The sequence below is a fragment of the Protomyctophum bolini genome (assembly GCF_963924005.1).
Source record: "Protomyctophum bolini genome assembly, chromosome: 2".
Classification (NCBI taxonomy): domain Eukaryota; kingdom Metazoa; phylum Chordata; class Actinopteri; order Myctophiformes; family Myctophidae; genus Protomyctophum; species Protomyctophum bolini.
The window spans coordinates 27,580,755-27,607,308 of record NC_137863.1 but is presented as its reverse complement, the minus strand read 5'-3'; the positions used below and the strand labels follow the sequence as shown (position 1 = coordinate 27,607,308).

The following is a 26,554-nucleotide window of genomic DNA, read 5'->3' as shown; positions in this document are numbered from 1 at the left end:
TCTCTGCTGTCTCTGTACGACTGCTGCTCTGAGTCCTAGAGCTCTCTGCTATTCTAAATCCTTTAGACCCGTTGTTGACCTTATTTATACCAACCTGAAACATACCTAAGTTGCGTCACCAAGAGTGGTCCCTTATTGGCTGTTGGAGGACACAGACAGACAGACATACCCAGCCGATCGCAGTACTTGCACACTTTGCTTGCGCAAGTAAATATCAAGGTTTTCTGCTCTGTCTGTAAATAAAAATCACACTCCTTTAAACAAACATTGTACTCACATGACATCACATGACGTTTACAGCTGTAAACAAACATTAAAAGTCCATAGACCTGGCGGCCACATGACATCACGTTAGTGCTTTAAACAAACATTAAAAGTCCATAGACTTAGCTGCCATAATGTACATCATTTCAAAAGCCAGACATTGGAGGGGCTAGCACCCCTCAAAAATGTACACTGTAAAATGACTAGTGAATTACAGAGAAAATTCAGATCTCCATATAAGCTGACTCATTGTGATCTCAGTGAGACAATAACGGAGATACGATCAGCGTTACCCTGAATATCCACAACAAAAATATTATCGACCAGCTCCTAGTATTGAGCAAAGTCTCTGGACTGACAACGTTTTTGGCACGGACATCAAGGTACTTATAGGGAGACTAAACTGCATGGTGGCCTTATTTTGTGACATTTTGATTTTTCATGTTCATCTTGGTTCGAGGGCCTAAACAAATCCCTCAAAACAAAGCTACAGTCAGCTCAGAATAGATTGATCTTCGTCATAGTAGGGTTGGGCCCTAGAGCCCATATAAGTAGGAACCAGTTTAGAGAGCTCAACTGGCTCCCAGTAGAATACAGAAGAATTTACTATGGCCAGGTTGACCATGGTTCATAAGATCATATGGCGAGTACCGTATTGGTCTGAATATAGACCGGACTAGACTATTTGACATTCAATGTTCTTTTCCCACAATTCTGAGTCTTGATATTCTGTAAAATACGGGTATGTATTGTATATGTTACTGTAATTTGTTTTGTATTGTAATGTATTTTTGCTTGTGAGAGGACCACCATGGAAATACGTTTTAGAACTTTATTGTGTTAACAGGTAAACATTTGGTGAATATACTATAGCAGATCCACCGGCATCTGTTGTCGCTACTTGACATACAACAAAGTATTTAGGGTTTAACTGGTTAATCATAAAAGTGACAAATTCAAAAATAATCTAGTCTAAAATGTCAAATTGCCTACTACCATCCGCTGATGATAGTTGTGATTTCAACCACAGTGGAACCACAGTGGAACAACCTGTTCATAAAACTGACTCATAATGGGGGTGCCTTCATTTGGAAAGGTATCAAATTGCATGTCTGTTTTAGGCAGCAGTCTGGTGGATGGAGCCATGTGCTAAAAGTGATTTATGGTCCTCTGGTGAATTATAAATGAGGTGCAACACTGGTGCAGCGACAGACAGAAGGTGAGGGTAATATCCATCCAGGCCTGCTGTGCTCCATCAGACAAACGAGATCTGTTGTTTTCTCTCAAGAGTAGTTGCTGTGTAGTTCAAACAGAGAAACAAATGGATTAAAGCATTTTTTTGTAGCAAGCCTGGCAATCCATGCTTGTTTGACTGTTATTGAATGATAACAGGGTTTTTTAGGGGCACAGTTTACAGTTCAACTTTAACTTCAGTGCCTCTCTCTCTCTCTCTCTCTCTCTCTCTCTCTCTCTCATAAATAAAGGTGTGAATGAATGAATGAGTGTTATTTATGATTGCGCCTAAACTAACTAGAAATTGCATTGCATTTCAGCCCAATACTCACATGGGAAATTACTATTTTCCATACTGTAGTGTAGTGTGTAAATTTCCTTAGCACCCCAACATTGGTAGAATTGCTTTGGTAATTTAATTGTCGTCAGGGATTGATGCAATAGATCTTTGTAGGGTTTGTTGGGCCTTCAGTGTCAGATTACAGGAAGGTCATTGGTTCAGTAGTCGGCTAATGACACCAGCCTTTGTCATGCTCTCTTTCATATGACTCACAAAGAAATCTGGGAACCCATTTGATAAAAGAAAAATCACAGGCAGCCGTGTGAAGTGAGGGGTTCTCTTATCATCGTACATCATCATACATCATCTCATTCCGGCCAATCACAATTTGCGTGCTCACCTTCGTCATCAATTTGTGTATTGTGTATTGTGTTTGTGGCAGTTCACCCTGCCACTGACTGTATTTATCAGACTGCAATGAGTTTCCTGTGTTATTTTATCTTGGGTGGTATTTGTTTGACACTATATTGTATGATTGATGATTGATTGCTAATTGGCTCCAGGGTAGGGGAGCATACTACTGTAACTGGGTTTGTGTGGGGAACACACCAACTTGATTTTGTATATAGAGACACTTATGTTTAATTATATTATGGAGATAATTTATATTGTGTATTATGTGACTCTAAAATGTATTATGAATGAACTGGATGTCTCTGGACATTGTGAAGCCCCTGGTTAGATTGTGGAATCAATCCTGGGTTGGTTTGGTCCATGGGAGGGGCCTGGCCTTTTTAAGAGGGGGACCTGCCACTGCACAGGAGTCAGTACTCAGTAGGTTGTAGGACTTCCCAGGCAGGAGAACAGACCTATAGAGCCAACCAGGCCAGTGAATGTAAATACTTATTTTGTGTATTTCTTATAGATGACTCAGACTTGCTATTTTGAGTATTATTCAGTATATTTCCTGCTTTTTGGCTATTTTGCAACCTGTGCCTTCCGGCCTAACACTATGCACACTAGGCAAAGTGTGACAGTGTTAACACTCAAAATTGTCCATTCATTGTCAATGGCATTTAATGTTTGTTAGGACAAATTTTGAGTTACACACACCAAAAGCTGGACATAGATTGCCCCTCAAAATCTATCTATCTCTACTATCAACTAAATTAGTTTGAAGAAATACATTTGCTTTGCTAAAGTTTGTTAAAATGAAAGAGGTATACGCCAACCATTCCCCAACCAAATGTATAATTGACAATTCATATACATTCACATCATTAGCAAGGCTTGAAGAACACTTTAAAGGATTGGTGTCCCTGATTTGATTCCTGACTGACCAGAACTATATCATAGGCTCTTTGATGGGGAAACAAATAGACCCTTACAGGTCTGTATTTCCGATTGTACAAAAGGAACCAATGGACCTGTAAAATATAAATATTTGAGAACCACTGCTCAAGACTCTTTGTGTCTACACTGGTCAATTACATAAAAAGCCCTGAAAATATCTACAAATAATTGTAGTGTACAATCACAATATAGAGTATAGTGTGTCAATTAAAGTGATAATCTTGAACATTCGTTCTATACATTTGGAACCTGGTGAGTCCTGTTGGAACCTGGTGAGTCCTGTCATTGCCACTATATTACCTATTATCAGTAAGTCTTAAACAGGCCAGACACAATGTAATCTGAGGCATCTCCATCTATGAGGCCTGTTCCATTACTATGAATGAACCAGCAGGGAATATTGACTCCATTCTTCACATCATTCCTATAGTCCTTCTGCCAGCCTCTGTAGACCAATGAGAAAGGGACATGTCGACTCAAAAAAACTGTACAGTACATTAAAACACAGAAAAACACACTTTTATCTGTATCAGATCATTTGTACCACTACCTGGTCACATTGAGCTCCTGTCCCTTCACATACATGGTGGCATCAGGTTTTTCAGGGACCTCTCCTGGACGCAGATCTCCCACCTCAAACTCAACCCCATGGTAAAACTGACCTGGAGGACAGACCACCATTGCAATTTATGTATTTATTTAAAAAATTAAAAGGGAATCATTCTGGACTACTGGTTTATTTATTCTCTATTATAGTCTGTACTGAAAATACATCGTCCGGTTAATCCTAACCCACAGATTTAAGGATCTGAAAGCATTTTTGGAATGTTTACTTGATTCCATAGGTTTTAACCATTAGTGTGATAATATATAGTAATATACTGCCGTATTTCAACATCAATAAGGATCGAAAAGTGATTTGGAGGGGGGCGGCTAGAATAGATGTTTCATTATACATGTGTGATTCTGGTCTGTCTTAGTGCTGCCCTCTAGTGTGTGGTTCTGACCGTTCTGTACCTAGCAGTCCATGAACAGATGGGGAGAGAAGATGGCTGTCCAGGGTGTAGAAGCCCAGGTAGTCTTGGTGGTATGGGTGGCTTTTCCAGACCCGGTGTAGCAGGACCACAAATGTCACTGAATCTTTTAGAATGACCATCAGGGTGCCGTTTTTGGTCAACAGAAGATCCATGCTGTTGGTGGAAAGGACGTGCCAGGGCAGAGAGAACAAAGGTAGTGTGGGGAGAGAGAGAGGAGAAAGGGGAGAGGGACGAGGCAGCAGGGGAGAAGGCAGTAGTGAAAGGTGTACACTGGAAGGGTGGGCAGCAGGGACAATTTCAGACTTAACTTTAAATATAAATTATCTTGTCAATGAGTGACAATGTACTCTCAAAAGCTGTAACTTACTTGGGTCCTTTGAGGGCAGCTTTATCAGACCACAGTAACTTGACACGTTTTCCATCTTGTAACACAGAGATGTCTTCAGTGGTCACCTCCAGTCTCACCCCAAGGGTCTTGTGAATGATGCCGAAACGTCCAAAGTAAGTGTTGATTTTACCACCAGGGGAAACTTTCTTATCTCCAATAGTCTGACCGTTGACTAAAATTCCTACACATAAAAATTGATTCAGTCACTCACAAAACACAGATTAAAACTATTATATATGAAGCAGAGTGGCTCACAACCTCAACCTGATGACCAAAAAGTCTAATTCTCTAATATCTCCCCTGAGCTAGAGGGAAGTCCCTTTGGCTTAGTGGTTAAGATGTTGGCTTTCCACAGACCCGGATTTCGAATCCCAGGCATTAAACATATACCTATACGATTGTTAAGTAACATACAACACCATTCAAATCTAGCAATTTTTCAAATCCTAAAAGCCTAAAACTGAAATGGATGTCAGAATAAGAATCAGAAGTTGTCCACTACAGTATCTTTGGCTCTGACAATGTGAATAATAAAAAAATCACACCCGTGTGAGGTGAGATGCGCTAATATATTAAAGTCTAACTCAGTGATGTAATGGTGACAAATAGTGACAAAAAACACATTATCTTTATTGTTAATGGCATTTAATGTTTGTGTTAAAGATGACGTAAATTTTCCCTTCGTTGTCATTGGCGTTTTTAAAACAAACATTGAACTAAAAACAAACCTGTATATAGGAGGGGCTAGTGGCCCTCAAAAATCACACCTGTGTGAAATGAGGGGCACTCTTGTCATTGTACATCAATTTATGTTAGCGGACATTTGACATTGCTACATAAGGTACATAAGGTGGTCCCTTATTGGCCAAGCGGCTCCCACCAACATGTGATTGGTTAGCCGATTTGTTCGTTTACATATTTATGACGTAAGTTTTCCCTTTAATGTCAATGGCGTTTAATGTTTTGATCTTTAATTTACGTCATATTTAGCAGAATTATCAGCTCTTATCATCATTCATACATCATCATGAATCATCTCATACTGGCCAATCAGAATGCCCGTTGCCTGTGATTGGTTTTCTGATTTGCTCGTTTACATATGACGTAAATCTTCCCTTCAATGTCAATGGCGTTTAATGTTTTGATGTTTAACTTACGTCATATTTAGCATAATTTTGATGTCATTTCTCCGTTCATTGTCAATGGCAAATATTGAGACGGGAGGGGACAAGATTTAGCGGACATTTGACCAGAATTCCCGTTTCATTGACAATGGCAAATCTTGAGACGTGTGGGGACAAAAGCTGTTAATAGAAGGAAGGGCCCCTTAAAAAATGAAAAAATAATCATTTTAATCACCTGTGGTTGTGTCTCTAACCAGGTTAAAGATGGTGCCTGGTGTGTCATTGATATTGAAGCACAGTGCATCATCTCTCTTTGGAAGCTCTATCATGAAATGAGGATCTCCATCCACTGAAAGGACATTAAAGGTGAGAGCACATTGGACACTCAAAGTCAGCTGCCAATATCTGAAGCTGATCTAAAAAGCACTTGGGTATTTACCAAAATATGTGGGAGGAGTATAGTGAGTGTAGTGTGGCATTAATGAAGCTCCCTGTAGAGATGATGTTTGTACAACAGCTACTGAAGTCTGTCGAGATGATGTACCTGGTTTATGGTTATACACAAAATGTCATACAGATCAAAACATGAAGACATTGTAATTAGAAATATTTCTTATTTATGGAAATTTAACGTTTTACTTAGTAGTCTCTCTGCCATTTGTCGTTGTTCTGTAGAAAATAAATAGTGAAAAGATATTAGAAGATGACAACGTATGGATACAGCAGCTTTAAAAGTACTTGTGTAATGATGGAGACAAGACCACGATGAAGTGTCACACTTTTTTCCTTCCCATTACATTTTCCATACCCTCGGTCAGTTTGTCAGCGAGGAAGGAATCACTCTCGCCATCCTCAGTTTGAGGCTTGGTGACCACCATGGACGTCAGTGGAGTGACAAAATTGTACTTCAGGGACATTTCCAAAGCCTTAACTGTGGCATTGCCTTTTTCCTCTGCTGTACCAGTCTTACTGGAAAAAAAGAAAGAAAAAAATCGAAGGTTATTTTATTCAATAGTATTCATCATAGAACTTCCTACACTGTAAGAAATTCAAAAGTCCTGACAGAGCAGCCAAACAGACCTCTGCTTCAGTAGCTGTTGGATGGTGATGTAGGCCCACAGACGTTCTGTGTAGTCCCCAAATATATACTCCTTCTCTGGGTAGATAACGTTCCAATCTACAGTGGTCGCCTGGCCCTGCACCTGAAAGTCCTCATAAGACTAGAGAAAGAGAAGAGAGTAAATATCTGTTTAACACTTTTAAAGTATAATTTATGTAGACCAATGGGTGTCAATGGATAAGCAATATGTGCTTTGCACTCCTCTGTCTCACCCCCTTGGCGAACACTTCCACCATGAAGTTATCCATGTCATTGTCACTCAGTCGTCCAGCTACCACAATCTCTGAGCCGTTGAACAGCTGATTGAAGTGGTTGTTGGTCAGCAAATCCACCGTGTTGTCAGGGTAACGAAAGTCCACATCTAAGAGTATAGTACTGGCCACCTCATCATAGAAACCCTGTAAAAAACACAATATAATAATAATAATAATAATAATAAGGAAAATAATAATAATAACCAGAGATTTCGCAAATTTTGCCCTTTGGGCAACCACACTATACATTTTGACTCATGGGGAGTCAATAAGCCTCTAAAGCCTTAGAATTGCACAGCACACCCTCCCTTACTGCACCTGGAGTTGGGCAGTTGCATCCGAGTCCTCATAGATTCTGCGGGCCAGTCCCTTGTTTTGTTGGGCCATCACATCCAGAAAGGAGTAATCCACCTCATTTCCAAATCCCAGACAGAAAAGGGACATTTTTCCATTAATAGCCTCACGCACATTTTCTTGGATCTTTGGAAGGTGGGTCTCTCCTACGTGTATATATATGCACACACATACAATAAAAGGGTTAGACAAGGCAATGCAAATTAATTTGTATAGCACAATTTATACACAAAGGCAATTTAAAGTGCTTTACATGAGGCATAAATAGGCATTTAAAGACAAATTCAGAATAGAAAGAATAAAGTAGAGAAATACTTTTTCTATTGGTTACGTTGCATACCATCAGGAGTATTGTATTGTCTAAGAGCATTATACTTATGCTCAGCCAATGACATGTATGTAGAACTTAATATGATGTCATTATAGACCACTGAAGTACTTTACTGTATATGAAAACTTGAGTTACTTTGTACGATTTGATTATTATTACAAGCCACCCTAACCACTTCAGCCCTATATTTCAGCCTTGTACAGTAGATCAGCTATTTTCAAAAGATATTTATATATTTTGAACTTGTGAAACTGGACATTCTGCACAATAAGTACTTTTACTTTTGGTACTTTAAGTATATTTTGATGCCGATACTTTTGTACTTTTGCTCACGTCAATTTTGAATACGGGACTTCTAGAGTATTTCTACATTGCATTATTTATACTTTTACATACCGGTAAGTAAAGAAATGTGGTACCTTTTCCACCACTGCTCTTAACATGTTCCTGTATGTGCATGTAACATTAACACAAATATGTACTATGGTAGTGGTACATTTAACGCCTTCCATCCTTTCACTGACACCACCACAAACATTTCCCAGAATACATTACAGGAGGGTAGCTCCTACACACTTGAAAATAGGTACAGTAAGCATAACAGTCAATAATAGCCTCTTCTTTGTTGAGGCTGCTATTTGTAGGATGCACTAAACAAAATGTTGTATGTTCCATACAGTGACACTAAACATCCTTATCTTAACTTGTAGATCGACTATTTGTGGCTCATCTTCCCCGCAGTTTATGTATGATATGGTTCAAGTAGCTTCGGAAACCCAGACATTTTTATTATGGTTCAAGTGAAAAGTGATTAATGTAAAAACAAAAAACCACCTATCACACAAATATTGTTTTACTTTTAGCTTCATGATTAGTGCTTTAATTGCCATACATTTCAAGAGTTGAGCTCACCTTCGTTTGGCATTCCATCGGTCATGAAAATAATCATGTCGAAACTCCTTTCTGGGAGGATGTTGTCTTGCCTGTCTTTCACCAGCATGTTTACAGCAGCCAGTGCTGCACCATTGATATTGGTCCCTGGAACGGGAACACACACAGTCAACTGCGTACAATGATATTCAATTAATTAAAATAATTTGGTTCTTTGCATTCAAACATTATCCATCATCCACATAAGGAAGTGAACAAGGACATAGGCCTACGGCAGCACATGTGGAGGAACACTATTCCTCATAGTTTCTTTTCCAAATTGAGTTATGTCAATTCCCAATTCCCTGTGTATTCTAGTTGTTAGTGCTGCATCCAAGATATGACCTATTCTGATGCTTACATCCACCTTCGCGTATCCCTCTGGCGAATGTCAGGGCTTCGGCCACATTTTCCTTGCTGGCCTTAATAAGAGAATATTTCCATAAATAAATCCTATTACTAAACAGGATGATAGAAAAGTAGTCATCATCATGCAGGTCCTGGAGGATGGCCAGCAATGCCTCACGTGTCTGCACAGGGTAATAAGATCAGAGGTCAAACATGTACGGTACATAGAATAGCCCACATAAAATACTGTAGACATATGATAGATGCATGATTATTTCCCTCACACACTCTACATGTTCTCACCTGCTTTATTTTATTCCCACGCATGGACACACTAATGTCAATCACAAACACCACATTCTTTGGAACTCTGGGTAAGTCAGGAGGTGCAAAGAAGTGGACGAAGTATCCATTCACAATCTGAGGGGAAAAAGACAAACTGAATAATCTACTGTATACTCCGAAAGCAGTGATGGAAAGGGAGACCAAAAACAATAGCTGCATTAGAGTTTCAGGACATGCTTTGCTTTAGGAATGTTCATGTTCATTAAGAAGTTTCATTTCAGTGAAGAACGGTTTGTTAAGGTTAAACCAGTGTATTTGTTGACAGGCAAGGCAACTTGATTTATACAGCACATCTTATACACCAGGGCTCTAAGAGCAACATTAGAGAATAAAAAATGATTAAAGTAGATAAAATACACAGTTGACCTGAACGTCCCCTAGGTTTGTGGCTCGATTCACATCGTACTTGATGATGAAATCTCCATCGATCAGAGTTCCATCACAGTCTGGACACTTCCTCTGCTGCTCCGGTGTCGGTGAGAAGGAGATGTGTGCCTGTAAGAAGGATACGATACATCTCAACTTACATCTGGCATGTCTTAATGTCTATTATAGAAGACTAGGCTGCTAGGTGTGTTGCACATACAGGTGCTATTTGGATGGTTCAAGTGCTGCAGTTTATTTAAGATGAAGTGCCATTTTTAACACTACCTTTTTGTCTGTGATTGTTTTCTCCACCAGAGGGAGTAGCTCATTGGATAAGAAGGTTCCATAGGCATCGACATATGCAATACCCTGTGGCTCATAGATATCTGCCACAATCTGTGTAAAGTTAGACACAAACATACACACAGTGTGATTAGTCTTTCATTAAGCAGTGTGTGATGTGAACATACTGCATGCATGGACATTCACCTGAAAGTTGTGGACAAGCTGCTTGGGTTTGACCCGGGTCAGAATTTCATACTGGCCTAGTTTCCTGTTAAGAAGCTCCTCATAGGTCAGAATGAATTTCACATTGCTATTGGCAGCAATGTTTACTGACACAGAGAACTTCTCCATTTTTCTTCCAGAGGCCCTAGAACACAGACAAACTAAAAGTAATGAACAAATGAATGATTGGGAATATGCACAACATATCACATTATTATTAATACTGCATATCGTCTCTGTTGGGTGTAAACCTCACGCGCCGCTTCACGACATGCTGTAGTATGTATGATCAAGTAGGGTGTTCATTTACATAAAGAAACACAAAAAGTTAGAATATGGAGATATGAGGTTTCTGGCCGACAGCAACGATATATATTTCTTCCTTTTCCCATGGAGTGACCTGCTCTGACTTACTTGACCAATCCAGCAGTTTGTCCTGATGAGACAGCTTTCTCATACTGCTTTCTGGCTTTCTTCTTCTCTTTGACCTCTCCAACATACATCTGATTATCAATTTCCCTGAAAAGCAAATGAGAAGAGTTAGGACGCATGAAGAAGGTAGTGCATGCACATCCGTGGCCCAGGTGCAAGACAGGCGGAAATATAAAAAAGAATAGAGTCTGAACACTGGTTATGCCGAAAAGGCTCCTCGGAAGTTTCATTGCTTGTCAACGTTTTGATCTTATTCGATCTTCATCAGGACATATACCGATTTGGATTTAGAACGCACACAGGGGTTTCATTAATACGGTATGTGATAATACATGAGTATTTGTTTGTTTGGTTTGTTTGTTTTTTAACCCATTAAGATCTGAGGCAGATTCTACAAATGCCTTCTAAATCAGTAGTTCTCAAACCTTTTCATGCCAAAGACTCCCAAAGTATACAAGAAAAACTAACCAGGTGCTCGACGGAGATGTAAACATGTGATGATGATTAAAAGAAAAGTGAGTTTGGATCTGCTATTTTCGAGAAGCACTGTTCTAAACCACCGTTTAGAACACTGACATGCTGAAGTTGGTGATGAAGGCGGTCTTGGGCAGCTCCACCTCAAAGAAGATTTCCTGTGAGGAGTTGGCCTTGTTCAGAGCAGTGGAGGTCATGACAGTGTGAGCGAAACGAGAAGCTATGGTACAGTCCACAGAAACACTGTCCACCTCCACCTGAGAGAGAGCGAGAGAGAGAGAGAGAGAGAGAGAGAGAGAGAGAGAGAGAGAGAGAGAGAGAGAGAGAGAGAGAGAGAGAGAGAGAGACAGACACAGACACAGAGAGAGACAGACACAGAGAGAGACAGACACAGAGAGAGACAGACACAGAGAGAGACAGACACAGAGAGAGACAGACAGACACACACAGACAGACACACACAGACAGACAGACACAGACAGACAGACACACACAGACAGACAGACAGACAGACAGACAGACAGACAGACAGACAGGAATAGACGAGGAAAAATAAGAATAATCTGAGACAAAGAACATGAACATGTACTGCTCAAAAGTGTCATTTCATATGAGAATATTATCATCCGACACTGTCGACAGACACTTGGGAATATGAAACGGCACTATATATTTTGTATTTCTCACAATCACTTTCTCAACTAGGGATCTAGCTGCCTATAATTGGTGTCAAAGACACAGTATTAGTTAACGATTCATTCTCACTTTCTCCATTAGGGAGCTAGCTTCCTCTAATTGGTGTCAAAGAAACAGTATTAGTTAGTAAAGTTATTCCATGTCTACAGCAGGGATTCACTTATTTGGAAGAGTCAGGCTAGCTAGTCTAATGACTATTCAATTTTAATTTCTTCATTAACAGATAAAATGGATAGTTTCTTACCTCTATGTTGCTTGTACTTCTTTTCTGCAATAAAAAGAGACATTCATAATAATGTTAACTGAGATGCAATATGAGAAGGCCAAGTATTAATCATTTTGTATTTAGTAGGCTACCTTTAAAATAAGTATTTTGTTGTATCAAACCACTTTTTATTTCAGAGTAAACTGAAATTATGCCAGTTTAATAATGATGTCAAAATGTGTAAGCAGTGAGTTTCCAATCATGAAGTTATCCCAACTAAATTGGTTGTTGTACAAAGTAATCAGAACTTCAAAGTAATTAGCAGGGGAAAAAAAGATGTCGTGTGTGGAAATAATCTAATTTCAACTACCTTAAGTAACCTGGTGGCATCCTGTGTCTCCTGGAATTCACATAGAAAGGTGAATTTACACAAAAACTAAATGTAGGCTACAAGCCCATGCAATTCACACAGTAATCTCTTCATGCATACACAGGAGAGAAAGAGAAGAAGAAAAGAGTAGAAAATCAAAAATGTAATAATGGTTCATAAAATGTAATCATTTTAAATGTAATAAAACCTCATAAGTAATACTCAGCTCATAATGTCATTCAATCATGCATAACATGAAAATGTTTGCATAATGTAAGAATTTTTAATTTTTTGCAATGAGCAAAATGTTGATTCCCATTCCAAGCAGCATTGAGATCCATCAGTTTAAAAAAGAACCACAGGTTGACTGAAAACTGAGTACTGAACTACAAATCATTCTTATTCTTATTATTATAATATATATATATATTTTTTTTACTATTTAAATTCAGCTACAAAATAGTATAAAGAGAAGCAGTGATGTTACTTGTATGGCAGCATCGTGGCGGGAGATAACCAAAGCTCCTTGAGCCTCGCTGAGAAGCCAGAGGCAGACACCCAACAGCAGCACAACACTCCTCCACCTAGACATGACTAGACTCTGCTACAGTAAACACTGCTTATAGCCCAATGTCCCTGCCCAGGAGGAGGGCTGAATTGTGTTGGGATCATGTTAAAACCCTAGAAGTTGTTTTATGTAGATGTGTAAGACCATTTGGGCCACAACTATTAAACATTAAATGGGAGTTCAGGCCTGAATGAGCTTGCAGACATCGTCTTGTTTCTGGAAGAACATTGACCACCTAAAAGGATCATGGTTGGATCCATTTGGTCAAAGACTCATTATATTAACCTTCATTAACCTTAGGGAACGCAAGTTACAAGAGGAATGTCGTTGTAACTCGGTTTATCAGAAATGGGCTGCCTACAAGCCTTTGTAAACAATGACTTTGCAATATTAGTCAACTAGGATTCGATGGGAGTGTGTGACTAATTGATCCCTATAGATTAGCCAAGATCACAGTGAAGGATGTGAGATGGGAGACTCTATACTCAGATTGGAGAAACATACAGTATGCCAGGCCAGATGGAATATTGCTTAATGGTTTATTTCTGGGTATAAAGATGACATTAGTGCATAAAGCTCACTGGGTGGAATTAATTATATTTTGGGGGCTTTTTCTGCCTTAGACTACTAGTATACAGTGAGTAGACTGACAGGAAATGGGGAGTGACACGCAGCAAAGGTCGTCAGGATCGTGACTAGGAAACCTGCAACATGCTGTCAGGCTCGATTAGCAGTCCCTAGGCCAACTAGCTCTGAGAAAGTTCTAGAAGTCGAGAGGAGACCGTATGTTGGGATGGGGTTTTGGGGTGATGAGCTCATTCCTACTTTCTCTTAGCCTGGCTTTGCCAGACACATAACGTGAATTCACTCACTCCTCCTACGGGGAGGAAGTGTAAGTGAATCCATGTTATCAGTATGGCCATGTCCATGTTATCTGTATCTTCATGTACTGTATCTTACGTTACTTCAGTAAATATACATACTGCTATATTGCTTTTGTGACAGAGTCTCTCTTTCTGTGAATATAAATAGAGTATAGCAAAAATGACAAATGATTCACTAACTGTACTGTAAAAACCTTGCTATGCAAACAATGAATGTTGTCATCTTAGCCAGTTATGCTGATGAGTATCAATGTCCACAGTTGTGTCAATATAGCAAAAAGCACGCTGTTACAACCCGGCCTAGGGGTCACCAGGTGTAACATAAACATTGACTCCATCCTGCAGTCCCCAAACACATCCAGCCAACACCAGTTTAAAAATCTAAATACAGTGATTTATTAGATTTACAGAATGGATAAGTTACGTCAGGGTGGGCCCCTGCCCAGCCACCCACCCCTATATACTACCATGTCTGTACTTAATCCACATTAACACTGGCACAGCTAAAAACACAAAACATACAGGACTGGTGTGGTTGGAGGAAGACATCTGTGAACTGGTGACAGACAGATTTATAATTTAGATCACTGACAGCCTGGTCACATGGAGCCAATCACTAACAGGGTCCACGTCAACTTGCCACCCATTCACATTCAGAGAGGCTTCAAGATCATGGCAAATATGTCTGGTTTTAAATGCTAGACATTTACACTACATGTACAGTAGATCATAGGCCAATAGCCCAATATTGTACTTGAACCAATGAAGTGTCAAGTGTAGCCTACATCTAGGACACACATGGGCAACATGCGGCCGGATGGCTGGAACCGGCCCTTTGAGTATCTCAATCCAGCTAGCGGGTTGTGTAGCGGCCAGCCTGCAGCAAAGTCCTCAAAGAAAAACAAAATGTAACTAGACTATAGTAATAAATATGTACAGTAAGACGCGCAAACGCGGGAAGCGAACACAGCTCGTACATATTTGGGTTTTGGACGTATAGCTGTTTTGGACCACACCATCACACTCATGTCACCATGACTCAGCCATAACCATATAAGGAGTCCCCAAAGCAGCTCCATATATGGGCACAAAAGCGTGACACACAGACACACAGACACACGGACGGACACACAGACATGATCTGCTAGGTCTCATAGTAAGTGCTCACTGCATTCGCAATTACATCCATGTGTACTAAAATTGTATATTAAATGTTTATACAGTGAACATGTGTTATCAGTGACTTATGAAGTGGTGCACATTAGACATTTTTAGGCTAATTTAAAAGTTGGTCAATACTGTATTGAAATGGATTGTTTGAATTGAATTGATTATTTTCATAGCCAGAGTACAGAGTACACCAGACTCCAGTGATATAGCTGTCAACAAAACATTTTGTAACTGAAAATTATTGTATTGTGAAGCTATAGGACCTGTAAAGTATTGTCATGTCTAAACAATTGCAGTTTCTACATAATTTGTAAGTTCCAATTTAATTGTCCATAATGTGTCGCCCTTCGCTGACGTTATCGCTATTGAAGTCAGTATGGCCCTCTGAAAAGAATGCTGCACATTTTGTAAACCTCTGCATATAATCATTAAATTATATGAAAAAATATTTTGTTGTTTAGATATGGAGTATTATGTAAACATTGTAAGTTGTCCCATATTGTTTTGCCCTCCCTTTAAACTAAAAGTCAAGACTGCATGTAGACAGAATGAGAAAAATACAGGAAGTTCCTTTTGAGTACCTTTGAATGGGAATGAATTAGCAAGGTTTATCGTATTATATTGTCTCCGTTTGCAGCGCTCTCTCTCTCTCTCTCTGTCAATGTGTCTGCATGTGCACCTGTGTACTGTTTAATATGGTTGTAAATACCAACATGTTTTTCCCCCCTCCGTTACCTGCTTGGCAGATTATTCAGCAAAATCAACTGAAAATGTATACATTATTATGACTTTTTGTACAGAATGAATCACAACTGAAATGCATACATTTGTAGCAAATTACTATTTTAAACGCAAACCAAAACCTCTTTGGCTGTATGGAAAATAATCACAACTTTGGAAACGTGGGTGAAGCATGCAGACCAGATTTGTCTCTAGTCATGAGTCATGCTCCAGGCAGTTAAGCTCTGGTCCACAGCATTAGGAGTTCTCCTTAATTATTATAGTTATTCAAATTGCAGACATTCTAATTCAGGCCTATGATGATATAGAGTTAACATACTTATATCATTAACACATTAATAATCCTTCAATGGAATATAATAGAACACATCTGACAATAATAGTCAAAACATGGGATTTGTGTGAAATAACGCACACTTGTGACATCTTGTGGTTGATAGTAGATATTGCAGGGTGATTTAGGCTTCCTTGACATGAAAAGGTTTGAGAAGTAGCTGGCACTGGGCAGGCATTCATTCAATCTAGGCGGGGTATTTAAACACTTTGTGTAAACAAGAAGTTAAAGGGTAAATTTAGCATAGGTCTGAAATATTTTAAAGCATACATTATGTAGGTTCTTTCTTTGTAATACATTTTGGGGTGTCCTCCGTTATCGGTGTATAAATGAATGGGTGAAAGTGCTTCAAAAATGCACCATTTACAATAACACCAACAAACTACCCACCAGCTGATCCTGATAGGACTGCTTCACCTAGTGCGTGTGCATGTGTTCAGTGAACAAACATAGTTTGACACATCACACATCAGCTACAATCACCTGACTTATAATAACCTTATTTAGAGTTATATTAAAGCAGCACAATGGAACTTTCCTCTTCTGCCCTGGATTTGACCTGGTTTCCTCACTTTCCTGGACAAGTGCATTGATCTAATAATAGAGCTGGTCTGCTTGCTCTGGGAATACATTGAATCTTGACCATCAGCTCAAAACTTGTGTCAGATCCTGTGTCTAGGTGAGACATGACCTTTGACACAATCTCAATAGGGACTTTAAGCAACGACGGCTACGGCAGTCCGCTCCGGCAACCGGAAATGGATCAGTGCTCGATACATTAACCTGCTTGCCGTCGCAGCCCTTTCTACTATATATACGGCAGAACCTACACGTACACGTAGTGTCTACAACGCCATGTCATAACCATGTTTATTGAAATTATTATGGGTAGAGAACAAGCACAGAAAAGTAGTAACAAAAACGACAACAGTGTAATAAAGAAATGGTATAAAGATGTCTTGACATCTGGCCTGGCCTTCTACTCCTGGGCTAGAAACAGGCAAAGTTAACCAACAAGAACAGCGTATAAATAGACTTGAAATAGAATTAGTTATCTCCATGATAAATTAAGTTTACATTAAAGCTGCTGTAAGTGACTTTGTTTTGTTAAAAGGCTATGCTCTCTGTCTCCCTGTCCCTCCATCTTTTAGTAAACAAAATATTTAAAAGTTTCAGGTGGGTTGCCAATCCCATCCAATCCCAAGAGATTAACCCATTTATCAGCTTCATTTATTTTCCTTTCATTACTTCCAATTTAACTGTATCCTGTATGAGTTCTCTCTTGATTGGAGGAAATTAGTATCCCGATCTGAAAATGTTTCTGTTTACTAAAGAGCCTTTAGTCCTTAGTCCATAGCAATGATTACTAGGGGAATATTAGAGTTATTTGCATTTAACATTTATATTAACAAAATAATGTGACTTACAGTATACCAAGTTGTACTTATAACCTACCTCTGTCCGAACATAGTTCTGTTTGGATGGTTTATGTACTGGGCCTTAGGTCCAGGAGTGACCCGGTTATATCTGAGGCAGGGTATCGATACCCCCTCTCTGCTGTGGGGGAAAGGAGTTCAATCATCCCCAGCCATCTAAATTCATATTACTGCACTGGCCTCCTTTATTTAGCTCTTTCTTACTTTGAGGTAAATGCAGTTAAGGTAAAATACCAATGATTATAATCATCCATCCATATAATCATCCATCTATTACACTGAATGTCCATTACAGTCAGTGTAATAGAGCCTTTGATAAAGACTGCTTATCCATATACCCACTTGGACTGTCGTAAGCCGGTTTGACATGTTCACTGTGATGTATCCATTATCCATTGACAGAAGTCATCTGTTCATGTTACTGGTGATTGTTATACTTGATGCATATGTTTATTTTTAGTTGTACTCTTCTTATAGCTGGTGCTGCTTTGACACCTGAATTTCCCCACTGGGATCAATAAATGACTAAAGATTTCTAAAGTTTGGAAATTTGTGTTTACAAATTTGTGTTTACAAATAACGTATACATGGAAATAAAATTCCCTTTAAAATGGTGCCCCTTTTGTAAGATTGTTTGTAACATTTATGGGATAGGCAGCAGCTGAGTGTGTGGGTTTTGCCTGTGGAACATTTACCAAATATTTTCTGCCCCAACAGCTTATTCTAATCAAATCAAGTCAAACCCCCATCTCCAACTCAGTAGACAAGCCACACGCAAGAGAGCTTGCTCTTGGATGAGCAAGTTACGGCTGGGTCTTTTGCAGCGTCATTACACTACACTCTTGTGAGGTGTTATTTGGTGGATTGACGTCTTCTCACTCAGTTTAAGCAGGGCACTGTAGTGGCTCGTTGATGACCATCTTCATGGCCTGCTCCCACTAGGCATTGGATGACTGGCCCTTCTCCTTAAGCTTGGCTTCCTCTTTTGTGTTCCACTTGTACGTCTTCTGAAGCTCTGGATGTTCTACCTTGACAGTCTCGGTACTGTCTGGGACTTTGACAGCGGCAGAGCTCTCTAGATGGAACCGGCGCTGACCTCGGGCATGTGATGCATGGCCATCTGGAACATGTGTTCCTCCGAGGCTGCAGTCACCATGGCCTCTGCCTCCATCACGGTCGTCTTGACAGCCACCGGATCTGCTTGCAGGACGGGGACAGGCTTTGTGCCGGGAGCCGCAGTCTCTGTCCCATTTTGTCAATGAGAAGGAACAACATGGTCCAGAATTTGGATGGACAGAGAATGGAATGGCCTGCCAAGTGCCAACCAGTCCTGACCTCAACCAATCCGCTTGGTCGTGCTGTTGTTGGTGGAGTAAAGTGACCAACACAACCATCTCTGACTTTGACTCCCCAGACACCTCATGCAGCATGAGGAGCAGGTGCCAGGCTGTTGTGGCTGTGTATGAACCATACACAGCCACAACAGCCTGGCACTGAGAGGCTCTGACTGTTTGTTAAATGAATACAGTGTATAATTGCCAATGTGTGTGTGTGTGTGTGTGTGTGTGTGTGTGTGTGTGTGTGTGTGTGTGTGTGTGTGTGAGTGTGTCCATCACCTATACAGTCACTGAATATTGGTTGTGGGGAAACCCTAACCTTTAACTTCACAAAAATGCATATAAACCTAACATAACCCTAACTTCACAGAAACTATGCCTAAACCTAACCTCAAAAATACGTCCACATGGGTGAAACACAGGGAAATGAGAGTCCACTACGTTGATGAGCTTCTTCTCCACAGAACGGAAGGGAGGCTTCCATCTCCACCAAGATAATTGCCAATGCAAGACAGCATTCCTAATTTCCTGGGTCACGTACTCAGCAGAGATGGGGTCATCAGCCAAAGTAAGTGACTAATGTATGAGACTAGCAGGTTCCACAGAACTTGGGACTCATTCTTCCTATCATTGCTTTGTCCAGGACACTAGCCCTCTGCTTCACCTGAAGCACAAGGGATGGACAGTCACATTAATGGGAAGAGGTGTGCAGCATGTCCTTTGACTGGCTGTGGAGAGCAATCACTGAGGCCTCAAACCTGCCCAAAACCACATCTTGCTCAAAACTGAGCCTAAACCTAACCTTAACCCTCCTAGACCCTAACCCCAATCAAGGCTCAAAGTGTGTGTGTGTGTGTGTGTGTGTGTGTGTGTGTGTGTGTGTGTGTGTGTGCGCGTGTGCTATATTATATACTGTAGTTAATCTCTCCAGTTTAACTGTATCATGTCTTTGTGTTCATTTACCCCTATACTGCATCATGTGCGTTTTGCAGTGTAGGCAGGTGTTATTGTGTTTTGGTTACAGTAAGTGTGTGTGTGTGGGTAGTTATTATTGGCAGTGGTGGTTTTCTGGGGTTACAGCAGTGTCCTTTGCTATTTCTGAGTGAGAATGTAGTCTATTTTCAAGGTTGCCATGGAAACCATTGTATTTGCAGTGGCTGTGATTGGTTCTGCCGGGTGAACAAGAATCTGCTATTTTTGGCATGAGTCAACACCTTACACAAAACGCACAAAGCACACGCGCAGTCGCGCACACACACGCACGCGTGCGCGCACATACACACATTTGTGAGACATGCTATCATATACCATATATCATATGTCAACTATGTGATGCCAGACTTTACCATGAAAGCTTATTGTCTGCCAATCTGGCTGGCTGCAGGCTGGCTGGCTGGCTGTCTTGCTCGCTGCATGTGCTGTTAAAACTACTGTCCTGTTGTACTTTGTGTTTGAATCCTTGACATAATGTCTTGCAGTTTAACAGGCATGATATTGTGATTGAAAGGTAGGCTATATAACCAGGATTGCAAACAAAGTACAATTTGCATTGTAAAATAGAAAAAGAGAAATGCAGACCATGCATTTACTGAACTGCACAAATGAGGATTTGATTAATCTGGTTATTAAAGTGGAGTGTGTAATTCTTGCAGATACGGTTGTATATTTGTGGAGAATGTATTTTCATTTGACTGTAGACTGACTGTAGATTGTCACTTTAAAAAAATGCTTCTGTACTTGCCGGACTGTGTTGAATAGGCTAAATCAGTAAAAATGGAAATGTCAACAAAAAGACTAATTTGAGTAAAATGAGTCAGAACACAGTTGAGTATAACTGATTGCATCTCCATGATTTACGTATCAATGACGTTCACCAATCAGTCAGCTGATTATGGGATACAGCAAAGCAACATAGGTCTGAATGGAGTTGCAAAACACCATAACCTACAGTCACTCGATGCTTGCTGCTTCAGTAAGTCAATTTGTTGTCTTAATGGTCTTAACCCATAATGTATATTCTTGATGTAATTGTCCTCCACAGACCGAGCAATGAGAAGGACTGTACAGTATATGAAAAAGATCACCGTGGCAACAGGGAGACTGCATTTGCCCCAGTTTGAGGAGCTGGAGAGGTGCTGTAAAGCCTGAGGACCATGTTGAGACCATGCCTCATCAATGTCTCACTGTTTCACTAAAACCTTGTGATAGAGCAGTGCTTCTCAACCTGTCGAGGTGCTGTAAAGCCTGAGGACCATGCCTCATCAATGTCTCACTGTTTCACTAAAACCTTGTGAGGCCGCGACCCCCCAAAACAATCCTCTTTGAACTGGGGACCCCCCCAAAACAATCCTCTTTGAACTGGGGACCCCCGTGACCCCCCCAAAACAATCCTATTTGAACTGGGGACCCCCCAAAGCACTTGGATTGATTGTAGGAGTTGCATGACATTTTGCCTGACTCGGGACGGTTCCACAGATAAATATTGTGGAAATAGCAGATCTACATGGAGTACATGCTCACAACGCCTCACAATTTGAGGCTATTTTCACAATTTTTGCCTCTTTCTTATATTATTTGACGATTTGACCAATGTTTGACCAGTTTTATAGTATATTTTTTTAATTATTTTTTATGCAGTAATGGTCCAGACCATTAACTCTCCCCATTACTATACCGTAACTAATGCTTTCAGTGGGAGAGCTATGTTGCTGTATGTGAGTTCCACATACAGATCAAATTGTTACAATGCGACATGATCTCTAATTTCTCAACACAAAATCAGACAACCCAGGGAGGACACTAGGACCCCGCAGCGTCAACAGGCATGGTCCTTTTTCCTCTCTGCCTCCTGCTCCATCTCTGCAGTCACTGTGTGAGAGTGCAAGGGAGAAGAGAGTGAGCTTATGTGTGTGTCTGTGCAAGCATTTACATGAGCAATACAAGGGAGACACCATTTTCTCTCTCTATCTCTCTCTCTAATAAATGTACCACTGCCAAAGCTATAGTCACCTGGAAAGACGAAGGCGGAAGACAGCCAAAGGAATGGGGAAGGGAGCAGGCTGTTACCTCAGCACCATTCACAAGGTACAGTGAATGATGTCTTGATGGGGGGAGTGAAGCAGGTTGTGGATCCTCAAGGACCAAAGCAGATGACAGCAGCTGAGGAGAGAGTCTGGTCTAGATACAATGACTTCTCTAGTTTGACTTTCTAATTACCGTAGCTCCTTCTCTTGGGTCATATCTACATTATATCTTTCTCTGTCACTATCTTTCTATACCTTCGATATTATGCTGATTTTGTTTAATGGACCTCGTGGGGAAATATACAGCATGGTGATATGGTATAATGTAGTGCACTGGCCTAGCTCTTGTACAGTGCGTATAGTAAATGAATGATAGCTGGGTAGATCGATGGATGAATGAGGAGGCGTAAGATATGGCCAATCTACACAGTATGATCCTCAGTGTTAATTTAACTTTGAGGAGTGTAAAACTGTACCCAAATGTCTACACATTATGATTTTACTCTGTGTGCAGGAGAGATAGACCACCCCCCCCCAAACCAATCTGTGACTTAGACATTTAAGGATTTCTCATCATTGAGGGCAAACATTGGCAAGTAATCAGGGAAACTGTAGCTTGACTTAGAATTGGATTAGTCTGATAGCACAAAGACCATCATCCTGTATGTTTTCCCATGGTTAGCTTTGCATGAAAGCATTTACTGAAGTAACCAGGCAGATCACCTCGATTTAATATAATCCCCAGTATAACCACCCACGTCTATTTGTTGTCTGCTAGACTGATGTTAATTGAAATTGAAAAATCAGGGTAAACTGACTTTAAGTAGCTAGGCCTTTTTAGCTGAAACGTGTTGGCATACTGTTCTATAGCTCTTAACTATGATGCATACAGTACATATAGGCAATGTATAGACGGATTAATAATACATGGATGAGTTTGCATTAATACACTTGACAGGATGTGTACATGAAAGGAGTCCACCACTACCCTATTCACCCTTATATGCTGTGCCTATTTATGGTGGTGTGGTTCTCTATAGGGAGCCTTCAGGGGTTCCATTACATCTACAGGTCTGTAACTCCTTGAGTTTGAGAACCACTGGTGTAAACTCTTCTCGTACACATATGGAGTACCAGCTACGTCTTTTCACCCGATTAGACCTTTAGCTAAGCCCGCCCTATCCCCATGGGTTGGACACTTTCCAACCAGGCTCATTCATTCCAATGTAAATATCATGAACTTTACACATTAAATAGTGGTTCATTTTTGGAAACAGACCTTCAAAATCTCTTCCGTCGACAAGGCCTGCCGTGTGCACTGGAAAAATATGTGCGTGACATTTCTTTTTTTAAACGATCATATAGGAAAACTATTGGCGGAGAGGTTTGTCTAACCCATGTTATGCTTAGCTTGTGTTGTTTTATCACTGAGAAGAATGCCTATGACATGAACACACACAGGTGCGGTAACACTGAGAATGCCTATGACATGATTCACATGATTGAACACACACAGGTACAGTAACACACTGCATATTGCACTTTGCCTTTCATCTCTTTCTCCTTTTGTCTTAGGGCAGGCTTTCACTTATGATGATGAATTCCTTGTGACACGGGACTCGGATCACAAAGTTGGACCCTTGCGTTGACCATCGGCCTTCTGACTACAGGGACGTTTTCAGTTATTCTAGCCTCTCGTGTCCGGTCGCGACCCCTGACTGTGAAGGATGGGTGATGGGCCTGTGACTGACCCCGCTAGCCTGCGTCTTCCCGCCCTTCAATGGAGCCAACGTGGAACTCCTCCCAGCCACCTCCACAGCCTACGTCTAACATGTCTGCATCCTCTCTGCCCGAGGGTTGGGCTATGTCTCAGTCCTTAGCCCTGCTGGCCATGCTGCTCATGGACCTGTTGGCGGTGGTGGGCAATGTGGCTGTCATGGCAGTCATTGCCAAGGCCCCGCAGCTCCATAAGTTTGCCTTTGTCTTCCACCTGTGTGTGGTAGACTTGCTGGCGGCACTGTTTCTGATGCCCCTTGGCATGCTCTCAAGCCGGGCATTCTTTGGGGAGGCCCTCTGCCGGAGTTACCTCTTCCTCAGCGTGTGCCTGGTCAGCGCCGCCATCCTGTCCATCTCTGCGATCAACGTGGAGCGTTATTACTACATAATACACCCCATGCGCTATGAGGTGAAGATGACCATGGGCCTGGTGGCTTCAGTGCTGGTGGGGATATGGGTCAAGGCTTTGGCTATGTCTGCTCTGCCATTGTTGGCTTGGTTTCTTCAGGGCGGGAGGACTCATCTTCTGGAGGGTGGTGGGGTCGGGGTTGGGGTCGGAGGAGGCGGAGGTGGAGCAGGGGGGGGAGGCGGAGGAGGTGCAGTTCCCTCACCTCCTGCTCAGGGTCACAGGCGCTGCTCGCTGCACTGGACAGGGGGAGGGTCAAACCGCATGACATTCATGGTCCTCTTTACCCTGTTGTACTTCCTGTGCCCGCTGCTGGTCATTCTGGTTGTCTACTGCAGCATGTTCAAGGTGGCGCGTGTTGCAGCCATGCACCACGGTCCGCTGCCCACCTGGATGGACACACCACGGCGCCAGCGCTCAGAGTCACTCAGCAGCCGTTCAACCATGGTAACCAGCTCTGGGACAGGCACAGGGACAGCACGCGTGACCCCTCAGCGCCCGTTCGGAGGGGGGAAGGCTGCAGCTGTTCTGGCTGCAGTGGGAGGGCAGTTCCTCTGTTGCTGGCTGCCGTATTTCTCCTTCCACCTCTACTCGGCGCTGGCCGCCAGCCCTCCAGCCATGCTGGCGCCCCTGGAGGAGGTGGTCACTTGGATCGGCTACTTCTGCTTCACCTCCAATCCGTTCTTCTACGGCTGCCTCAACAGGCAGATCCGCGAGGAGTTGGGAAAACATCTCCCTTGCCTGTTTCGACGAGCAAGGGGCGAGGAGGAGGACAGGCTGCCCAGCCGCGAAGGGTCCATAGAAGAGAATTTCCTCCAGTTTCTCCAGGGCACTGGCTGCAACCTAGAGCCTCAAGGCTCACACAGCACCTCCAGTCCCAAGGGGGAGGCCTGTTGCCCTATACCACCTCCGACCTCACAGGCTGTGCCAGTTGATTTCCGTATACCTGGACAAATTGCTGAGGAAACATCAGAGTTTCTTGAGAATGACCAGATGAAGACAAATAATCAATCATATAATCACAGAGTTAAGGTTTCCAAGTCTTTATTTTCAGAAGAAAATAATGATAATAAATGAAGCAAATTTTATCCTATTCAGATTTACAGTATGTTTCAGGGGTTGATTCAGTATGTACTGTATGTTTCTTTCTCTCAATATGTTGAAAGTTTTCCAGTAATATTGATAATTTAATTGGTGAAGACAGATTATTTTATATTTTGCCATTTTCATCTGCTGTTATAGCTTGAGATTTTGTGTAGAGGGAAATACTATAGTGTCTTGGGGATCCCGGTCAACTAAGTATAGGGTTTAAGTGGTTAAAACAGTATACATTTTCATGTAGTTGTCAGAGATGTATTTAGAGATGTATTTGCAAATCAAACAGGGAATTTTTGTTCAATAAGGCATTGCTATTTTGATCTTTAATGTAATCTCAGTACTGTATCCAAATAACTCAGTGGATTAATATACATTTTTGTTTAGTTCAAATTGTTTAGTTCAAGTAACACAAATATATACTATATGTTTGATTCTATAAAGTAAATTGAATGGAATTAATGTTACATGAAATGTTTCCTGAATATTTTGAATCTCAAATTAGCAAGCATATGCTTAGTACTGCAGTGTTAGTACTTGGTTCTGCAGGTATTGCAGTCGCTGTACCGCACTGTTGTGACGAAAAGAGAGCTGAGCCAGAAGGCAACGCTCTCTGTACCGAGCAATCTTCGTTCCTACTCTCACCTAGGCTATGGTCATGAAGTGTCGGTCATGACCGAAAGAATAAGGTTGCGAATACAATCGGCCGAAATTAGTTTTCTTCGACGGGTGGCTGGCATGTCCCTTAGAGATAGCCGGGGTGAGAAGTTCAGTCACGCGAGAGAAACTCAGAGTAGAGTCACTGCTTCTCCGCTTGGAAAGGAGCCAGCTTAGGTGGTTCGGGCATCTGGTTAGGATGCCTCTCGCGTCTCCCTAGCGAGGTCTTTGAGGCACGTTCCACTGGGAGGAGACCCCGGGTCAGACCAAGGCGCAGTTGGAGGAATCAAATCGACTACTGGCCATGGAACGCCTCGGGATCCCCCAGGAGGAAGTTACTAATGTTGATCTGGTGAGGGAAGTCTGGAGCTCTCTGGTGGAGCTGTTGCCCCCGCGACCTGACTACGGATAAGCGGTTGAAGATGGATGGATGGATGCTTAGTACAGTAGCCTACATCAGCATACTCTTTCTAAACACTTTTAGTAGAGGCTGACATTCATGAAACTGTTAAGTCATGAAAGAAATTCGTTCCAAATACTCGCAGGTTGCCATTGACAAATTAGCTATTCTGGAGGCTCAAGAAAACAATCACTTTATATAATTTGCAGATATTAGTGGGAAAACTGCAAGATAAAATACATGTTAAATTATGTAATGTTAAATATATCAACATTAATAATAGCCTGCTCACATTGACATTTCTTGGAATATTTAT

The 26,554-nt window shown here is 41.3% G+C and overlaps 2 protein-coding genes across 2 annotated transcripts; one reads left to right on the top strand and one right to left on the bottom strand.

The window, feature by feature from the left end:
• Window positions 1–3,436: 3,436 nt before the first annotated feature.
• On the bottom strand, window positions 3,437–19,655 carry LOC308333637 (inter-alpha-trypsin inhibitor heavy chain H3-like; the record flags this gene model as incomplete). The annotated part of the gene is made up of 25 exons (XM_080790093.1): window positions 3,437–3,575; window positions 3,681–3,792; window positions 4,148–4,320; window positions 4,535–4,736; window positions 5,915–6,028; window positions 6,119–6,223; window positions 6,488–6,648; window positions 6,760–6,899; window positions 7,012–7,197; window positions 7,372–7,553; window positions 8,651–8,776; window positions 9,030–9,198; window positions 9,320–9,436; window positions 9,728–9,856; window positions 10,013–10,123; window positions 10,217–10,379; window positions 10,649–10,753; window positions 11,243–11,402; window positions 12,081–12,104; window positions 12,422–12,441; window positions 17,564–17,665; window positions 18,484–18,741; window positions 18,880–19,000; window positions 19,534–19,545; window positions 19,640–19,655. The coding sequence occupies 25 exons, from the start codon at window positions 19,653–19,655 to the stop codon at window positions 3,437–3,439; spliced, it is 3,147 nt and encodes a 1,048-aa protein (XP_080646219.1).
• A 4,029-nt stretch (window positions 19,656–23,684) lies between these two features.
• On the top strand, window positions 23,685–25,163 carry LOC308333626 (G-protein coupled receptor 61-like; the record flags this gene model as incomplete). The annotated part of the gene is made up of 1 exon (XM_080790083.1): window positions 23,685–25,163. One exon carries the CDS (start codon window positions 23,685–23,687, stop codon window positions 25,161–25,163), a length of 1,479 nt encoding a protein of 492 aa, XP_080646209.1.
• Between the last annotated feature and the right edge of the window lie 1,391 nt (window positions 25,164–26,554).